The sequence below is a fragment of the Camelus dromedarius genome, chromosome 26, assembly GCF_036321535.1.
Source record: "Camelus dromedarius isolate mCamDro1 chromosome 26, mCamDro1.pat, whole genome shotgun sequence".
NCBI lineage: Eukaryota > Metazoa > Chordata > Mammalia > Artiodactyla > Camelidae > Camelus > Camelus dromedarius.
The window spans coordinates 3489276-3507666 of NC_087461.1; the positions used below are offsets into that span (position 1 = coordinate 3489276).

At 49.0% G+C, this 18391-nt stretch overlaps 1 protein-coding gene and 1 long non-coding RNA gene across 11 annotated transcripts in view; one reads left to right on the forward strand and one right to left on the reverse strand.

Annotated features, from left to right (window-relative positions):
• The window catches only part of PFKFB3 (6-phosphofructo-2-kinase/fructose-2,6-biphosphatase 3), a 243824-nt gene that overhangs the window by 65776 nt on the left and 159657 nt on the right, over window positions 1-18391 (forward strand). For 3 of the 10 annotated variants that reach the window (XM_064479317.1, XM_064479314.1, XM_064479318.1), the window contains one exon: window positions 2650-5262. The exons of 2 other annotated variants lie outside the window; for them this stretch is intronic. In XM_064479317.1, coding sequence (XP_064335387.1) covers window positions 2650-2656 — 7 coding nt within the window. In that variant the 3' untranslated portion in view covers window positions 2657-5262. 5 more of the 10 variants (XM_064479311.1, XM_064479313.1, XM_064479316.1 and 2 more) reach the window with 3 other exon arrangements.
• LOC135319381 (uncharacterized) lies at window positions 9911-15145 on the reverse strand. The gene is made up of 4 exons (XR_010377917.1): window positions 14717-15145; window positions 14143-14182; window positions 11390-13953; window positions 9911-10911 (listed from the first exon to the last, which is right to left on the reverse strand). It is a non-coding gene; the product is annotated as an uncharacterized LOC135319381 (long non-coding RNA).

Below are 18391 nucleotides of genomic sequence, written 5' to 3' on the forward strand. Positions count from 1 at the left end.
CTCACGGAGGATGTGTCTGTACACATCCCATGTCTTTGGTCCTTGAGACGACCCCAGGGGGTCGCAGGGCCCCAGATGAGGGCGAGTCTCTTGCCCACTGCCCCCGAGCTGGTCTGTAGCTGAACCAGCCTGGAACGGCTCTTCCAGCCCCGAAGGCTGGCTGCTTTCTGTCCGCCTATTCGAGAACAGCCCGGGTCCTGTTCACCTACCTGTCCCGGGCACCCAGCGTTTGCACCGCGGGGCACAGCCTGGAGCGGTCTGATTTTCTTTTTCGCTCTTGCCGTCTCTCCCTCGCAGCCGCTTCCCTTGGCTGAGATGTGTTTATTTTCATGGTGGCCCTGCCCGTTCAACTCAGCCTTAAGAGTAACAGTCCCGAGTCTGTTACCCCTTGAAGCCAGGCGTTGTACCTTCAGGATGAAGAGTTCTCCTTGTGTGAGAACCAGCCTTTGTGTTTGGAACCTTATGGTTTTGCATCTATGCATATCCTGTTCCTTTTGACCTACGACCGATGTGGCCAGGAAAGAAATCTTTCTGCTGGGAGGGGGCCATTCGGGCACGTCTCCCCCATCATCTGAGGTTGAACTTGCCCGGCTCTAAAGCTGAGCATGCCTGTGGCCAGAGTCCCTCCACTTCAGCAAAAATGGATTCTCTGGATCCATCACCCTCTGGGATCCCAGCGTCCAGGTGTTTTGAGAATATGGTTGTAGCACTCAGCAAAATATCTGGCATGTGGCCAGTGCCTGGTGGGCAATAGCTGTTATTGCGGGAGCCATGGTGCCCTGTGCTTTGGTGGGGACATCTGGTGTGCACACCACCCTGTTTCCTCCTGCACAGGCCAGTGGGCTTTCCTCTCGGGAGCAGCAGCAGCACCAGGAGACTGGGGAGTGGGGCGCCCCCGGGGCCTTCGGGTTGTGGCCCGAGGATGCTGGTGATGGTGGTGTCCTGGTAAAACAGGCATGACAGCCGGGTCGGATGCAGAGCCCACCCTGCAGTCCACTCCCCAAGGGGCTGCACTGGTGTTTGCGGCCGCGGGACCCTCTGGCACGCACGATGCATCCTTGAGTTTTAAATTTCAGATGCACACTAAGAAGAGAATGCTACTAAAGATGTTTTGTTTTGTTTTTCTTTCCCAACATGTTTCTTCCTTCCCCTCTTACTATGCTTGAAAGACGAACTGTCTGTCATATTTTCTCAAAGTTTTCTCCTTACTAACCTTGGAAAGGTAAATGGCTCCGTGCATGTCCCCCCCATCCCCCCACATCGTCTCTCCGGGTCATGGCATCTCAGCCCTCCGGGCGCCTCGCTCTGCCTGAGCACTGGCCATTGTGAAGTCTGTGACTCATACACCCTGTGCCCGGGCCTTGTGTGTTTTTTAAGAGCAGCACCATTGTCTGGAGATCCTCTCCCACTTCCTCCTCTCCCTCCATGCGCCCTGAGCCAGGGGCACCATGAGTGAGTGATCTGCTGTGGCCTGTGCCTGTGGTCCCCAGTGTCCTTGCTGCGTTGCCATCATTTGTGGGTGCTCCAGCCTCGGGCGTGAGCTGTCCCGGGGGAGGCGGGCAGCCGCTGCGCAGGGACACGCCAGCACCTCTGTCTCTGACCCTGGATTGGCTGGGTCCTCTCTGGCTGTGAGGCTGGGGGCTCTCCCAGGAGATGCTGCACCCACGGGGCTGGGCCGTCTGCTCGTGGTCAGAGGGTCAGTTACCTGGGCTCCCGAGTCCAGCTGAGAGAGGACTCAGATCAGTGCTGCCAGCCCCCCGATTCCCCTCTGTTCTGGCGGGAGGGGAGTGGGCCACGGTGACGCTTATCTCTCTGCCTGGGTTCCACTCTCCCTGCCGCCCCTTTAAGAGAGTCTTGGTGGAGACACTAAAGATGGAAGACAACACTTCTAAATACTGTTTCCCTGTTCTGTGGGGCAGATTGAGGAGGGTGGGTAAGCAGACGCCTGCTGTGCCGCGGCAGCCGTCACCTGTCCCCAGCTGACCCAAAACCATTTTTTAAAGGGGTTTGATACTGGCCAGCTTCCTACTGGTGGGGGGCTTCTGAGTGGGATCGCTTTTATTAGAACCGGGTGAGGGCTTGACTGACAGGCCTTCTCTGCCTGGCTCCCTTGCCTGGGTCCTCCCGGGCCACGCCCGGCCACGTCGGCCATCAGGCGGTATCTGAGTTCCAGCATCTGAACTGTGTTCCTAGAATCTGGGCCCCTCGGGCTGTGGTACAGCTCTGCTTGGGGCAGGCTGCGAGGAGAGTTCCCATGCTTCTCCTGAACAGCACCGCCTTTCTCCGCCTGGCGGAGGCTAGCAAGAGTGCCCCGAGTAGGGGCAAGACTCTAAAAAGCCGAGAGTGGGAGGGTCCCTAGGTGCTGGCACACAGTGCTCCCCAGGATAGCTCGGACCCACCAGAGCTGCCCGCTCCCCCACTTCCCCATACCCCCAAAGGCCGCCTCCCGGCCCTTCTCCCTGGGATCCTGGGCTTAACCTCCACCAAGTTCCTGGGCGGCCAGGCACCTTCCACCCATTCGGTAACGATGTTCTTCCGAGCCGTGTTCTTTGTGGGGAGTGGTGGGGGCGTCTCAGTGGATCGCATGGCTTTCCAAACCTCGTCCCCCAGAGTGGTAACCCGCTTCCCCCTCTTTTCTTCTGAAAGCAGAACCTGAAAGGCTCCCCGAGCGGCGCGGACGCCTCCAGGACGCACTGACGCAGCCCCGCCGGCACCGCCCTGTCCCCGCGCCTGCAGCTTAGCTAGTGCCCTTCGCCTGCGACCCCCAGGACGCCCCGCAGCGGGGCGGGCGCGGTGCGCAGGAGCGGCCCCAGCGCGCTCTCCCGGGCCTTCCGGGCCGCTGGCCCCGCGCGCCCCCATGAAGCTTGGCGAGGACCACGCGCAGGGGAGGCGGACGTCGGCGCCTCCGCGCTGCTTTGTTCATTTCTTTTCTGTGCGTTCCCGCTGGGGAGGTGACGCTGGCCCCGGAGTCCTGACCTTAAAGGGGGCCTAGATCCCGGCTGCTGAAGATTAAGGGACATGGGAGACTTTGAGGGGGCTCTTCGTGCATCTTGGTCCGGATGGTGCAGGGAGGACTCCGCACGTGCTGGGCTGGGGTCCGCGGGAGGAGCCCTCCCAGTGGTGGACCTGCTGCTCAGCCAAGCAGCGACCTTTCGGCCACCTTCCCAGGTCTGTGTCCTGCCTCTGAAGATGTTGTGGGACAGTCTGGCCGCAGAGACGAGACGAAACACTTGGCTGAAATAACACCAGGTTCTCCCCTCCCAGGGAACTCTCCCACCTGAGTCGGAGCTCTCCCACCTGGGACGTGGCGCCCTCCGGGCTGCTGGGTTGTGCACTTTTTTGTGGCAGAGCGTGTGACCTGAAAGTCACACCTTGTTCAGGAACTTAGATGTTTGGGTTTTGTGCCCTAGGGGGCTGCAGCTCTGAAACGATGTGGGAGTCGGGCACACCCACGGGGTGGGGAGCTTGGAGGGAACCACCCCCAAGTAGAATGGCGGGGAACGAGCATTGGGATCATTGCAAGACTGACCCTGGGTGATGGTGTAAAGATGAGGGTCTGGCTTCCTCCTTATTCATCAACTCCTGTGTTTCCCAAGTGGGGACAGTGGCCCAAGCCAGGCCTTTGCTCGCGGCCACCTTCTGCAAGAGGCTGTCCACCATCTCCCGGCAGGATTCAGCTCAGTCCCCTGTTTGTACCGAGCATCTACTGTGTGCCGGGTGTGGCCCTGGGCCGCTTGGGGAATTCGGCGAAGACAATGTCCTAGCTTGCCTTCGTGGCACCTGTGGCGTTTTGGGGGGGTTCAAAGCAGGGCTTGTGGACACGTGGTTCTAAACACCTGGAGTTTCCGCCTGCTGGTTTCCCCTGTTGCCTCCTGGGGGGTGGCAGGGGGAGGATGGGGGTGTGTCTTGAGGCCCAGAAGAAACGATTTGGACTCAGCAGTAGAGTTTGTCCAAATGACCCCTTTCAGCATCTCTGAGAGCTGGTGCCAAAGGTCACCATCCTTTCCTGCCTTCTGCTTTGGGACCCAACATCCTTACCCCTTCTTAGCTTGTGAAATATTCCCTGGGGGTGACGCTGGGGGTGCGTTTAGACAGCTGGAGCTGGGAGAGGAGAGAAGAGCGGTTTTGAGTTTTGTTTTGTTTGAGAGGAGCTTTTAGAAAATGCACGTTTCTCTGGTTGAGATTAAGTGGGAAGTGGGGGTGCGTTTCGGACACCCTCCAACCAGGTTTGTGGGTTTCACACCAAACCATCCAAGTGCCCCCTTCCCTGAATCAGCCATCTGCCTGAGATGATGTCTGTTTGTCTGTCTGTCCATTCAAGACTTGGGTTACTTTCCTGCCGTCATGTCAGACTGTGTGTGTGTGTGTGTGTGTGTGTGTGTGTGTATGTGTGTCTCTGAGGGTTGTGTGTGTTTAGACAGGAGCCTGCTGCTCTGTTTTTGAGAATGACTCTCCTGTGTTCTACCTTCTGGTTCCTTCTCTTTCCGGTTGATGGAGCCAACCCTGAATTTTGAGTCTTTTGGCTGATAGGAGTGGGGGCTGTATGAAGGCGCGTTCCCCCTCCCTCTGACTGCCCCAAATCAGTACACACACCAGGCAGGCTCTGCCTGACCCGGGACATCCGTTTGCAAGGGCCTCGCTGGGGAGACAGAGCATCAGTGGGGGCGGGGACGGGAGGCTGGGGGAGAGCAGAGGGCGGCCTGGCTGGAGGCCAGTGACCTGGCTTCGGGCCGGAGGTGTTGGACGGAGGGTGGGTCTCAGCCACGGTCTCGGGGCTTCTGCTGCTCCGACCATTGACTCTCACTCCCCGACCCCTTGAAAAACATCTGGGACCAATATTTTAAACTTTGCATATTTGTTTATGGGCGGGCTCAGCTCTCTCCTTATTTCTGTCCTGAGACCGTGGGCGAAGCTCTTCATTGGGGGGGGGAGGGGCGAGAAGAAAAACTGAACCACGCCAATGACGTTTTCGTTTCTAATACTTGAAATTTATTTTTTTATTATTTTGATAGCAGATGTGCTATTTATTTATTTAATATGTATAAGGGATCTTGAAGATGGGAAGCTGTATAGACTGGGTCGCGTTGACTGGTTGGCTTTGGGGCCTTTTACGTGTGACTTCTGATTTCTCTGTGATCTGTATAAATTTGTCCGAATTAATTACCTGGGACGAAGCAGTGCGAGCTTTCAAACAGGGGATGCCTGTTGGAAATTTGTATATTTTGCAGCTACCAGAACAATAAAATACCGGGTTGAAATACATGGATGAAGTATGCTTCTGATCCTTTTTGGGGGGGGCAAGTGCGGGAGAGAAGAGTTTTTAATTACACTTGGGGTCAGTGCACCATGTTTCTACCACTCCACTCCATTACTTTCCTTTAAACAGAACCACAGTTAACCAGTTGCTCAGTGCCTGCTTTTGCAAAACAGTAAGCTGTGTCACTTTAAAAAAACAAATGAATAGACTATTTTTTGGAGCAGTCTTAGGTTTCCAGAAAAAAGCAGATAGGACAGAGGGTTCTCGGATATCCCACCTCCAGGCGTACGTCTCCCCTATTATTAACATCTTACATTTATGGTGCATTTTTTACATCTGATGAGCCAATACTGACGCGTTCACTGGAAGCCGTGGTTTAGACTAGGCCTCACTGTGGTGTGGTTCTGTGCGTTCTGACAAAGTCAGACAAATGTGTATCCACCATCACAGTATTCAGAATCCCCATCCACTGCCCTTCCCACGCATCCATACCTTCTCCCCAGCCCCTCAGTCCCCCAGCCGCTGTTCTTCCAATCGTGCAGACCGTGTCGGGGCCCCGGGGAGAATCACACGAAGGCATTTGTCTTCCGTCCTTGGCCCCTTTCACTTCCCCGCCCTTCCTCCAGCCCCTTGTAGCCCCTTTCAAGGTTTTGCTGGGAAGAAACTTAATCCAGCCCCTAGGACTACTTTGCCACGACTTGGGCATGTTATTTCACGTCTGCATCTCCACCCCTGCGATGCGGGGACGTCCTCAGGTGGGCACAGGGCCCAGTGAGAGCACGCGTGTGTTCATGGGGCAGTGCCGGGCGCCCCAATCGGCACGGCATTTGTGACCCGCCGGGCTCCAGCCGCGTCTGAGTTCTTGTCCATAGCCCCACTGCTGTGCTCCGGAAACAGCCCTCACTCCCTGATGAGTCTTTCTGCATCATTTTTGCTTTCCAGCTCTACCTTTGCAAAGAGAGTGGGACTCAGCAGTTTGGCACCTCCGTTGTGACATGACTTCCACGGTTGTCACCTGTCACCGGCATGAGTGGGCTGAGTGAGAGTGCTCATTATGTTCTGGGTGCAGGGCTCAGAGAGGTGGCCTTCACAGACACAGGTCTGTGTCCCCAGATCAGGGCCAGTCTTCCAAGTTACCTACCAAGGAACCTGGGAGGCTTCCCTCGCAGAGGATGCATTCATGTTTTAAAGTCCTGCGTCTGCTTGGAGGTGGGAATCCACAGCTGTTCCCTGGCCTTTGGGCAAGCTGAGATTTATCTGTGTGACGGTGGGCCAGGGCTATTATTATTGAATAAATACTGAAGAATGAGTCACCAGGTGGACCCCTGGGGGGGTGAAGGGGTGCAGAGCACTGCTGGAAGGTGAATCCCAGAAGGACGTTCGTTACTGAGACCCTAGATGCGAGTCAGACCCTGTGGCTCTGTATCTGGGACACCAGCTTGGGAACTCACCTGGAGCAGATAAAGTCGTTAGCTCAAACAGGAACAGCTGCAGCGCTGAGGGCTTGGTGATCCTATGGGATCCTCACCTGTGCCCTGAGGGGGGTGAGCTGTTCTTATCAGCCTGCTTTACAGAAGAATTTGAGACTCACCAAAGGTAAGGAATTTACCCAAGGCGGCTTGGCAGGTAAATTTCAAGGTTTCGAATTCAAGTGCCTGGGACTCTACGGTCTGTGGCTTTAGCCAGAGTAAAATTTCGCCTCTGTGTAGCCCTGGTCTCTCCTCAGTAATGTGAGTTAGCAGCAGAACAGGTGAGCGGTCTGCTCAGCTTTAAGCTCCGTGGTCATCCACCTGCCACGTTCAGCTGGTGGTCAGAGGGCCAGGGTCTTCAGGGAAGTCAGCAGCGGTCCCTCGGGAGGAGGTGGGGGCCCTGGCCCAGATTCTGGACCTCTCCAGGTAATGCCTGGAATCCATCTTGGCAGTAGTTCCTCCCAGGAAATTCACTAGCACTTTTAAAAGGGAGCAGGCAACGCTGTCACAGAGTGGGTGGCAGGTGGGGGCAGGCAGAGGGCCGTGGGGGCTTAGGGAGGATGTGCCGTGGGAAGCTGAGCTGGTGGCGTCCCTCCCGGAGGCGAGGCAGGGCCTGCCTTCTTCATGCCAGGCGCTCCCACCTGCGGGCCAGATCCATCTCACCTTGCCCTCGGCTTACTCTCCGCTTTTCCTACCAGCAAACTTGCAATTACTTAATAAACTGTACTGGGAAAACTGGCCAGCTATTTGGGATGAAAAAGCTAATCAGATCATAGCATTGCACCATCCATTTTGACCTAAGTGTTTTTTTGTTTTGTTTTTTCTTTTTGAGGGGGAAGTAATTAGGTTTATTTATTTACTTAGTGGAGGTACTGGGGACTGAACCCAGGACCTCATGCATGCTAGGCGTGTACTCTACCACTGAGCTATACCCTCCCCTTTGACCTGTTCAAAAAATAAAAGTCAAACTATTAAAAAAGGAGAAGAAAATGTTGGTTGAGTATCTAAATTTTGGGTTGGACAAAGACCAAGCTTAAAAGCAATTAAAGAAACTACAAAGAAAAGACTGAAATTCCACAGTGTAACCACTTTAAGTTCAAGGTCATCAAAAACCTTGAATGTGAGCAAAAGGAAGACAACAGGTTAAGGGATATTTGCAACAACTATGACCCCGCCCCCCCCAAATTATCATAAAGTGTAGATTGGAAACACATCCAGAACAGTAAGAAAAACAAGGAGATGCTTCTCTATCCCTGGACAAAGGCTTTTATTTAATCCCTACTGCAAACCTTTGCAGCTTTTAAAGACGTGGCCACTGAAGTTTGGTGGAGTTAACTTCTAACGGTTGTTTGATCAACCTCAGTTGGAGATCACATTTTTCAACCCAGCGGGAGTGGGTTTCACTCAAGTGTTCAGTCCGTGCATTTATGGCTTAGGTACAAAGGCACTGGTTTCAACCTGCAGATTTTTAAAAAATTATTGGAATATAGTCAGTTTACAATGTTGTGTCAGTTTCTGGTGTACAGTGTAATGTTTCAGTCATACACACACATACATATATTCGTTTTCATATTCTTTTTCATGATAGGTTACTACAAGATACTGAATGCAGTTCCCTGAACCTACAGGTTTGCACATACACCTAGGACCATGCTGAAAGAGAACTCCCAAAAAGACAGCAGAAGCCGAGGGGAGTAAGAGGTAGCAGCTCTTATGTAAAAAATAAATAAGCTACAAGGATACATTGTACAACACAGGGAACATAGCCAATCTTTTATAATAACTATAAATGGAGCCTAACCTTTAACAAGTGTGAGTCACTATGTGATACACCATTTTTTTTTATAAGATACACCATCAATTTATTAACTTTTCATACGAAAGAGAACAAACCATATGCACAACCGATGCAAGGCAAAATTCGATTTCCGCTGTGTTACATGTAGATGAAAAGTCTCCTTTAGAAGTGAAGCAATACCATAATGACTTTTCAGGATTTTTTGTGGCGATTAAATCTTACAGATGAAGACCCCTGACAGTTCCTGGCACAGAGTGAGCCCTGAAACGGTAGTTATTAATCTAATAATGTGTGTTGGGTCCTTGAAATGCAAAGTAGATGCCATCATCCCCACTTTACAGCTGTGAAACTGAGGCTAGGAGAACTTAAGGAGCTTGCTTGGTTTTGCCCAGGCATACGTGGGGGTAAGCCTCAGGTGGCAGGCTGCCAGATCACACAGCCTAAGAGCCGCACAGCCGAGCCAGGCCGGGCAGGGTGAGTCACCCACCTCAGGAGTCGAACTGAGTCACACGTTAATAAGCGAACAGGCTTTTGCATCCCTGGGGCTATGGAGAGGTCTGTCTGCATCCAAAAATGCATTGAGAAAATAGGATTTTTAAAAAGAGCCGTGATTCAGGGTGCCCGCAGAACCTTAGAGACCAGATGTCCAGTCTCTAAGAGCCTGCATTTTCCCCGTCCCACCTCTTCCAAACAGGACCTCGGGACCAGCGTCACCATTCCTGCTCCTCTCTCTGCCTGGATCACAAATATTTCCCTCTAAATTCCAAGTCTCACTAATCCTTTTAGACTGAATTTTGGGGGTCAAGCTTCTGGACTATCTCCCCTTCATCCTTGTGATGTGTTAATTTATGTGTTAACTTGATTGGGCCACTGGATACCCAGATATTAGGGCAAACATTATTCTGGGTGTTTCTGTGAGGGTGTTTTTTGGATCAGACTAGCATTTAAATCAGTGGGCTGAGTAAAGCAGATTGCCCTCCCTTGTGTGGGTGGGCCTCATCCAATCAGCTGAAGGCCTGACTAGAATGAAAAAAACTGACTTCCCCAGATGGAAAGGAACCTTTGAGATGGGACATTGGCCTTTGAATTCAGACTGAAATATCGATTCTTCCTGGGTCTCAAGCTTGCTGACTCATCTTGTAGATCTTGAGATTTGTCAGCCTTTGTAATTGTGTGAGCCAATTTCTTATAATAAATTTCTCTCTTAATATATATATATATATATATATATATATACCCACACACATACATATACATATATATAATATATATGTACACATACACACACACACTCATATGCCCTTTACCCAGCTTCCCCTAATGTTAACATCTTACAAAAACATGGTATGTTCATCAAAACTAAGAATTAACATTAGTGCAATACCATTAACAAAACTGCAGACTTTATTCAAATTCCCCCAGTTTTTCCATTAATATCCTCTTTTGGGTCCAGAGTCCCATTCCGGATCGCACATGGCACTTAACCTCCTTCAGTTTGTGACAGTTTCTCAGTGTTTCCTTTTTTCTTTAAATGCCTTTGGTCTTTTCAAAGTGTGCCAGTCAGGTGTCTCATAGAAGGCTCCTCCATGCGGGTTTGTCTCACATTCTCTCACAATAGGACTAAGATTATGCATTTTGGGGGAGGCGATTTTCTCATCACATCATATCAGGGGGGACAAGACAACAGCACGACTCATTGCTGGTGATGTTAACCGGTCATTTGGTTAAGGAGGTGTCTGCCAGTTTCCACAACTGTCAAGTTAGTATTATTGCCTTTCAATCTTCAGCTCTTTGGAAATGTCACAGTTCAGCTCACATTCAGAGGAAGAGTGAACATTAGCTCTGTCTCTTGAAGGGAGCCGTATCAGAGAATTTGCAGACATATGTTCAAAGCACCAGAGTGATTGATAAAGATTTTGGGGGCGTAAATTTTGAGGATATACACATATCCTGTTTCTTCTTAAAGCTTCACGCTCAGACTTGAGCATTCATTCCTTTATTTTCCTCGCAGGTGTTATCCCTGGGGTGTCTAATGGTAACTTTCTGTTTCTCTCCTTTTCACATTTATTGCTTGTAATTCTTCTGTGAGGAAAACTTGCCACTTCTCGCTATTCATTCACGTAGTCAATCATTTATTTCCATCACCATGGCCTCATGGATATTCCTTTGCTGATGAGTTTTTAAGTTTCTTACCTGCTCCACAATTCTGTGATTTCTGGGAACGACTTGCCTTCCACTACCCAGAAAGCTCAGGACTTGATGTTCTTGATGGGAGGGAGGCGGTCATGTCAATTTCCACGCCCTCAAACTCAGCTTCATCCTCCCTTATGGTTTCCCCATGTGTCTTAACTGCTATGGAAGGTTTTTCTCGGGTGTTTGGGCGGAGCCTGAAGGATGAAAACATTCTCACTGTTAATGCCCTGCAAAAAGCTTTTGGCTTTTTTCTTTTTTTCCTTCCTTCCTTCCTTTCTCTCTTTCTTTCTTTCTCTCTCTCTAATTGAAGTATAGTTGACTTATAATGTTGTGTTAGTTTCAGATGTACAGCAAAGTGATTCAGTTACATATGTATACATTTATCTGTTTTTCAGATTCTTTTCCATTATAGGTTATTACAAGACATTGAATATAGTTCCCTGTTCTGTACAGTGAATCCTTTTTGTTTTTCTATTTCACATCTATAGGTTTGTATCTGCTAACCCCAGACTCCTAATATATCTCCCACCCACCCCTTCCCCTTTGGTAACCATAAATTTTTTATGTCTGAGAGTCTGTTTCTGTTTTGTAAGTAAATTCATTTGTATCACTTTTTTAGAGTCCACATATAAGTGATATCATCTGATATTTGTTTTTCTCTGTCTGACTTACTTCACTTGGTATGATCATCTCTAGGTCCAACCATGTTGCTGCAAATGGCATTATTTTATTCTTTTTTATGGCTGAAGAGTATTTCATTGTGTGTATATACCACGTCTTTATCCGGTCATCTGTGGATGGACATTTGGGGTGCTCCCAGGTCTTGGCTCCTTCCTATTTTATTTTTAAAAGCAGATTCAGTTACGGTCCAGCCTAGAGGGGCTCATTCACTGGAAAGTGAGGTTTTTACAGTATGACTGGGAGGGAGGCTATCCCCACCAATAAGTGTCTGTTGAAGGCGTGGGATGTGCAAGTCATTGTTCTAAGTAGCAGAGACAGAAAACGTTTTAAGCCTTGGCAACACCCTTCCTGAGCTGGTGATCTAATGGATTCACTGTGGATGCTCAGGTCCTGAGGCTTCCGGGACGGCCAAGTGGCTGTGTAGAGAAGGCAAGGGCATCAGAGTGTCTCATTTAAGGAAAAAAAAAGAGATTCCTTTACAAACCACATTGCCACTGTTGGAAATGGAGCAGCAGCTGGCCCCAGGGCATTACATCGAGCATCTTTTTGTCCAGCTCCAAGATGCGAGGGAAGCTCAGTCTGAGCCCTCTTTCCTTTGTTATTAAATCCCAGAACGCCTCAGCGGTTGGAGCTGGAGAGGAACCAGAGGCACGGAGAGGGAAACAAGGAAGGAGGCGTAACGGCACCGTGACAGTTTCTGACAAGCCCTGGGGAGCAGGGACACAGCCGTCCACACGGGTGGCCTCTGGGGCCGGATGCTCTGATCTCACCCGCACATCCGAGCCGTCAACCAGGCAGACGCTGTCCTGGGCTGCTCCCCTGGGGCTGGGGGCGTTTTCTTACTGCGGCCTGCTCTTTCTCTAATTCACTTTGCGTCTTCCCAGACAGAGTGGACAAGAGGGTGTCAGACAGATTGTGATGCATCGCTTTGTCACTCTGGGGCTTTGGAGTTAAATGGGTTAGCTGTCTGTTTCCTCAGCCCATCGAGGGGACAGCGTGGCCTCAGCTCAGCTGTTGGGGACTTTCTGGGCCTCGGGTGCCAAATGGAGAGCATGACGGCACCTCACTCACCAGGATAAGGGGGCATGTGCCTGGGGAGCGGGAGTCAGGTGTATTCAGGGAGGCTCGAGCCCTCGTGCTCTGGGGGAGCTGAACCACTGCCAGCCACCGGAAGACGAGTTCCGGCAAGAGGAAGGGAACTTCTGGAGAGACCATGGTCTCCCTGGAGCAATCGTGTTGCTCACTGTGTTTCAGAAAGACACGAACCACATTCCAGTTCAAACCAGGCCTGGGGTGTGGGTACGGTCCCCTTAAAAAGCTGTGCTTAGCAGGTGCTCCGGGTCTAAGGGGGGACTTAGCCCAGTCAAGACTCTGGGCTTTCTTGCACAAGAATAAATTCATTGTGTGGCAAACAGATTATATCTGGACAAGAAATTCTTTTTTTTTCCCGGTTTTGATTTTTTAATTTTAAAATTTAAGTTTTTAACTAAAAATCATAAACTGAGGTTGCTTTAACACCATGCATTGTTTTCCATGAACAAATAAGCTTTCTGTCCTGTTCTGATGTGTTGCATCACATTATGAGCACTTTTAATATTCTGTCATCCCTGTCCTTCTAAGATATAGCCAACCTGGTCATTATTTATTTTCAGCATACACTGCAGATTTCAAATTGCCGACATACATTTTTAGGAGCTTTGTGTATATACGTAATAGGTTCTGGTCCAGCCAACTGTGGACCCAGTAATGCAATAAAAACACAGTGCATTAACAACACAAAGTTGCGGTCACTGTAGGATAACAAGGGATTGCTTTATATAGTGGGAGACAGACCCTTGAATGACAATGTGACGCCTTTCCTTTTGCTGAAGCACACGTGGACGGCAGCTGGTGACTTGGGCTCCTTTGATGTGGTGGGTTTCTCATCCTGCCCTCTCTTCTGTGAAAACAAAACTTAGGAAGTACATCTCTGAGAAACGAGGCCAGAATTGGGAAGCTGCATCCACCTTCTGACTTGTCTTTATCTCAAATATTTTGTCTGTTACTTGTTTACTGATTCAGGGACCTGCAATGCAGGTCGCCGGCTATTAAGACTTCCGGCATCGTTCTTGGCAGTCTTTAAAGTGAAATCAAGCCTTTTTGTTCGAGCCTCCCCCTACATGCAAAGTGAAATTGGCTTATAATTATTGTTTCTTATACTGTTCTTTCCTGATTTTGACTCAAGCGTCTATCAGTCTTATAAAATTACTTGAGCATTTTTCTTTTCTTTCTTTTTCTTGTTTTGGAAGTTTAGTGTACTTTGCTAGTAAAATTACTTGGCCTTGGGGAAGTAATCCTTGCTCTTTAAAATCCACAGCTCACAAAGGACTAGGTGAATGAGAAACTGGAAAGGGCTGTTAAGGACAATATTGTGCTGCTCTTGGGCCCTCCTCACTCAGAGACGGAGCGCTGCGGGGCGAGAAGAGCTGGGTTGAGTCAGCTTTGTCCATTCATTCACTCACTTACTTTATGGACTTCCTGTTATGGTCCAAGACTGTGCTAAACGCCAGGAGGACCTTCCATAGGAGATGAATGAGAAAAGTCAGTGAGAATCGTAAATGCACTATAACATGTGATCATTTTCAGCCTTGGAAACCTGGAACCTTCAAGGTCCTCTTATTCCACCCGACACTTTACAGACGAGGAGACCGAGGCTCACGGCGGGGAAGCGATTTCAGGCATAAAGCGGCTGGGTCTACACCTACCTGACTCACGATCCGGCTCTTTTTTCTGCGAGTTACTTCCCTGGAAAGAATGAGACAGAAAACAGTGCCCCGGGAGGTGCCAGGAGCTCTGCGCGGCCCTGACAGTCTCTCAGCTGCCAGGAAGAGCTGCTACTGCTAGCTACTAAGGGGGCAACTTCCTTCCTCTCGGGAATGCTGAGCCCTCTCCCCCCTTCTCAGAGACGCTGCTCAGGGCCCCCCAGCCTCCTGCTTCCTTCCCTCAGTCCCCGTGCTCTCCTGGGCTCTCTGGTGCTGGCTGTCAGCCCCGCTAGACCCGACTTCCTGAAGAGTCTCCTGTTTAAAGAGTGAACTTGCCACATGACCTGCACTAAGACACTTAGGTAATGTTTCCCAAAGGAGTGACTGAAGCAGTTTACACTCAGATTAAAGCCACGGAACATAATCCTTTCATCTCAAAGCAGGCGATCACTTTAGACAGTGAGACATTCTCACTGGCGCTAGAACATCAGAGGAAAATACATCAGTATGCAAAGCTGGGCACCCGGGGAACCTCCTGAGATGGCAACAGAGAGCACACGGCTGCTGGTGGAGTTACCTTTTCCCCGTGAGGCTGAAATGCAGCACAAAGGAAGGGAGAGGGCCGAAGCCACCGTGTGGACGAACCAAACCAAAGGCGATCTTCGCTCCTGTTGGTTCACTGGGAGGAGAAACAAGACGTCTGAAGGCTTGCCTTCATGCCCTGCTGTGCCTGCGGCGGTCTCGCCTCCTGGTATTGCGACACCCGGACACAGCGGGGTGGGGCCTGCCTTGCTGTCGGGTGCAGAGCTCCGGCTCACCGTCGGCTCAGTGAAAAGCAGGCGATGCTTCTTTCATGGGGGAGGGGGGCGGTCAAACCCGGATCTAACATGGAGAGGCCTCGTTCTCAGGCAGCCTGCCTTAATTGCTGAGCAAAGCCCTCTTCTTGTGGGGAAGACGACGACGAGGACTCAACAATTAGCCGTCCCAGAGCGCAGTTCTGCGAAAACAATCGGGAGGAAACGGGAGGGGCAGCAGTCGCCCACCCCTCCTGGCTGGCGCGGGGGCGGGCAGGCAAAACAGCGGCAAGCGCAGCCAGCTGGTTCAAGGGTTCAGCGCTGCCTGCAGCAGGGGGAGACCCCAGCCAGGCTCTGTTCCTGTTGCACTGCTCCGACCAGGAGTCTTCCAGACCCGTCCTAACCGAACCCTGTCTAGTCTTGAGCTAGCCTAGCTCTCGCGCTGTTGGTGCTGGAAGGGTCTGGGAATCGGGCCTTCAGGCAAGGGTTTAACTTGATTTTCTTACCAGAGACTATATATATGAAGACATGGTTCCTCCAAAATAAACAGAAGTAATATTTGAATGCCCACTCTGGGCTAGATGTTTAGACTTGGAACATTGCATTGAATCTTCCCCACAATTTTAAGAGTTAGTTATATACATACATACATATATATATATATATTTTTTTCTTTTTTCATTTCATATTGTTAAAAACAAGGCAACGGACCCAAAATGGAATCACTTATGCTAATCTGCACATCACCAAACTCAGACTTAAGTACAGTTCTGGCTTTCCCAGAAATGGGATCTTGAACCAGCCAGTCAGGAATCACCTTCTCTGCACTAAACAGGCCATCTGCCTAATGGACCCCAGCACCCCCCACAGGGAGGTAACCTTGCAATAACCAACCCTCTGTTTGCCGAGAATAACTTTCCTCTTCCCGCTTCCTTCTGGCTGTAAAATCCTTTCATCTTGTACAACAGCTTGGAGCACCCTTCTGTCTGCTGGATTGGATGCTGCCCAATTCGAGTCAACTTTTGCTCGAGTAAATTCTTAAAAACTTTAGCATGCCTCATTTAATCTTTTAACAATTTATATGAGAAAACTCTGGCTCAGAGGTTAAATAATTTGAGGGGTTAAATAATTTGCCCTGGATCACACAGACTGTCATGGGTAGAGGGGGCATCAAACCAGGTAACCACGGTTACCAGGTGGCCACGCAGCCAAAGTCTTTGTTATTTTGCTGGATCCACCTTGATTAGAGAAAAGTCAGTGAGTTTGCAGAAAGAGAAGCAACTCTGTGGGAGGAGTCTTTTAAGATGGGAAAACCGACCTTTCCTTTCATTTGTATTGAGGTGATTTCCTTGGATTTTCCTTTGCTTCCACATTCCTGGGCTGGTATGAAAGTGTAAGGTGTGCCTTTTTCTGGCTTGGAAATGTTTTTCTCTCTCCTATATCCGGAGTGTTCAGTTTGTAGTTGTAAGAGACGCATTTTGTTCCTGGTGCTGAGTTTCTAAATGTTAACTCCCCGGGAGATAATCAGTCACCTTGAGAACCTTGATCAAGTACCTACTACACACAGACCATTATGGAGGATGCCATGAGAGGCACAGAGTTGGCCAAGAAGTAGCCTGCACCCTTAGAAGTGGGAAGGAGATAAGACTGATTAGCACATGAAATTCTAACCTAAAGTCTACGGGCTGATACGAGCGAGTGGGATCAAACCAGTGCTTCTTAATGTTGGCTGCATCCCAGACTCACCTTGGGAACTTCAGAAAGTCCTGGAGTCTGGGCCTTACCTGCAGAGCTTCTGTTTTAATTGGTCCGGATGTCCCCTTGCCCTCCCCCACGGCACGTTTTTTTTAAACTTCCCTGCTAAGTCTAACCTGCAGCCAAAATTGAGAACTTTGAACTAGAACAACCTAAGCTGTTTTTCCAATTCTCAGATTGCATTGAGTCTAAGTGGATGTGAGTACACCTGGGATGTGCAGGGGCAGGGGTTGGGGTGGAGGAGACCGCTGGATTTATGTATTTGATCTCAGTGAATCTTCACAGGCTTATCCATCACCTCCCCTCAGTCTACGGCAGACTCATCTACCCACCCTTCCCCAGCTCAGCCGTTACCTCCGGAACAGTGCCATCTCCGTCCACAAGAAAGAGCCCCCGGCTGTCTCTATAATTTACTGCCTCTAGACTCTTTTTTGAATCCTCAGGCCCCAATAGCTTTTCAAAAAATATGTTTTTGTTGGTTTATCCAGTTTTCTTTTTCTGGTGTTGTGGGTGGGTGTGATGATCTGTTACAAGTTTCTGTGCTCCAGTCGGAAGCGGAACTCTCTCTCTGGCCTTGCGAGCCCTTCGAAGGGAGGGAGGTGAACTGGTGTGTGGGAAGACGTGTCCGCTGCCAAAGGTGGGATGAGTGAAATGTAGGGGAGCCAGGATGCGGGCAAAGGGAGGCCACGGTAAGGATGGAACAGAAGCTGACAGACCGAGGTGCTGTGAGAGAGCAAGCTTCAGGTGGTAGAGACAGATTCAAATCCATGTCTAACTCCGAAGCCTCAATCTCTGGTCTACATCTCCTGTGTAACTGGCCTCGGCTGCGTGGCTGGTACAGAAACAGTTCTCTTTGGCTTAAGTTGCTGCCCTGGCGGATCTGAAGGGTATATTTTTGGCTCTTGGGATTCCTATAGTTGACTTCTTTTTATGAGAAAAAATGAGATGCTTCAGAAAACTCGTGCCAAAACTCAGAGTGTAATTGGTAACAGATACCTAGAACGTTCTCTGTAAATTTCCTTTGTGACTTTTTTTTTGGGGTGTTGTTTGTGATCAGCAGTAGTGTGTGCTTTCTGACTGGTGAATAATGAAGCATGTAAGACTTTTGGTCTCTTCTAATTCAGTAATTTTAGCTTCTAGAAATCTGTCCTAAGACATAAATGCAGACAAATACTTGCATGGGAAGTTATTTCTAATAAGGATCAATTTAGAAATGATGCAAATGTCTTACATGAAGGCATGATATATATAATACACACACATGTATATACAGAAAAGCATGTGTGTATGATTATAAAGGAGCTGAGACAACTTAAATGGCCATCAATGTGGAACTGGTTAAAAAAATTATAATATGTTCATACTATGGAAAACTGCAACAATTAAAAATAATGAGATAAACATACTACAGATTTGAAAATATTTCTAGTACATATTATTATTAGTATGGTGCCATTTATGTCCTCATTTTTATATATAAATTATACATAATATATAAAATATTTTAGTATTTTATGTATAATTATATCATAAAATTATATATAAATTATATGTATCATAAATATAAAATTATAAATTATGTACATTATATATTATAAAGTATATGTGACATGTAAATTTAAATTTATAATATATAACATAATTTATAATTTTATATATTTTAATATTTTATATATAATACATACACTTCATAAAATATGTTT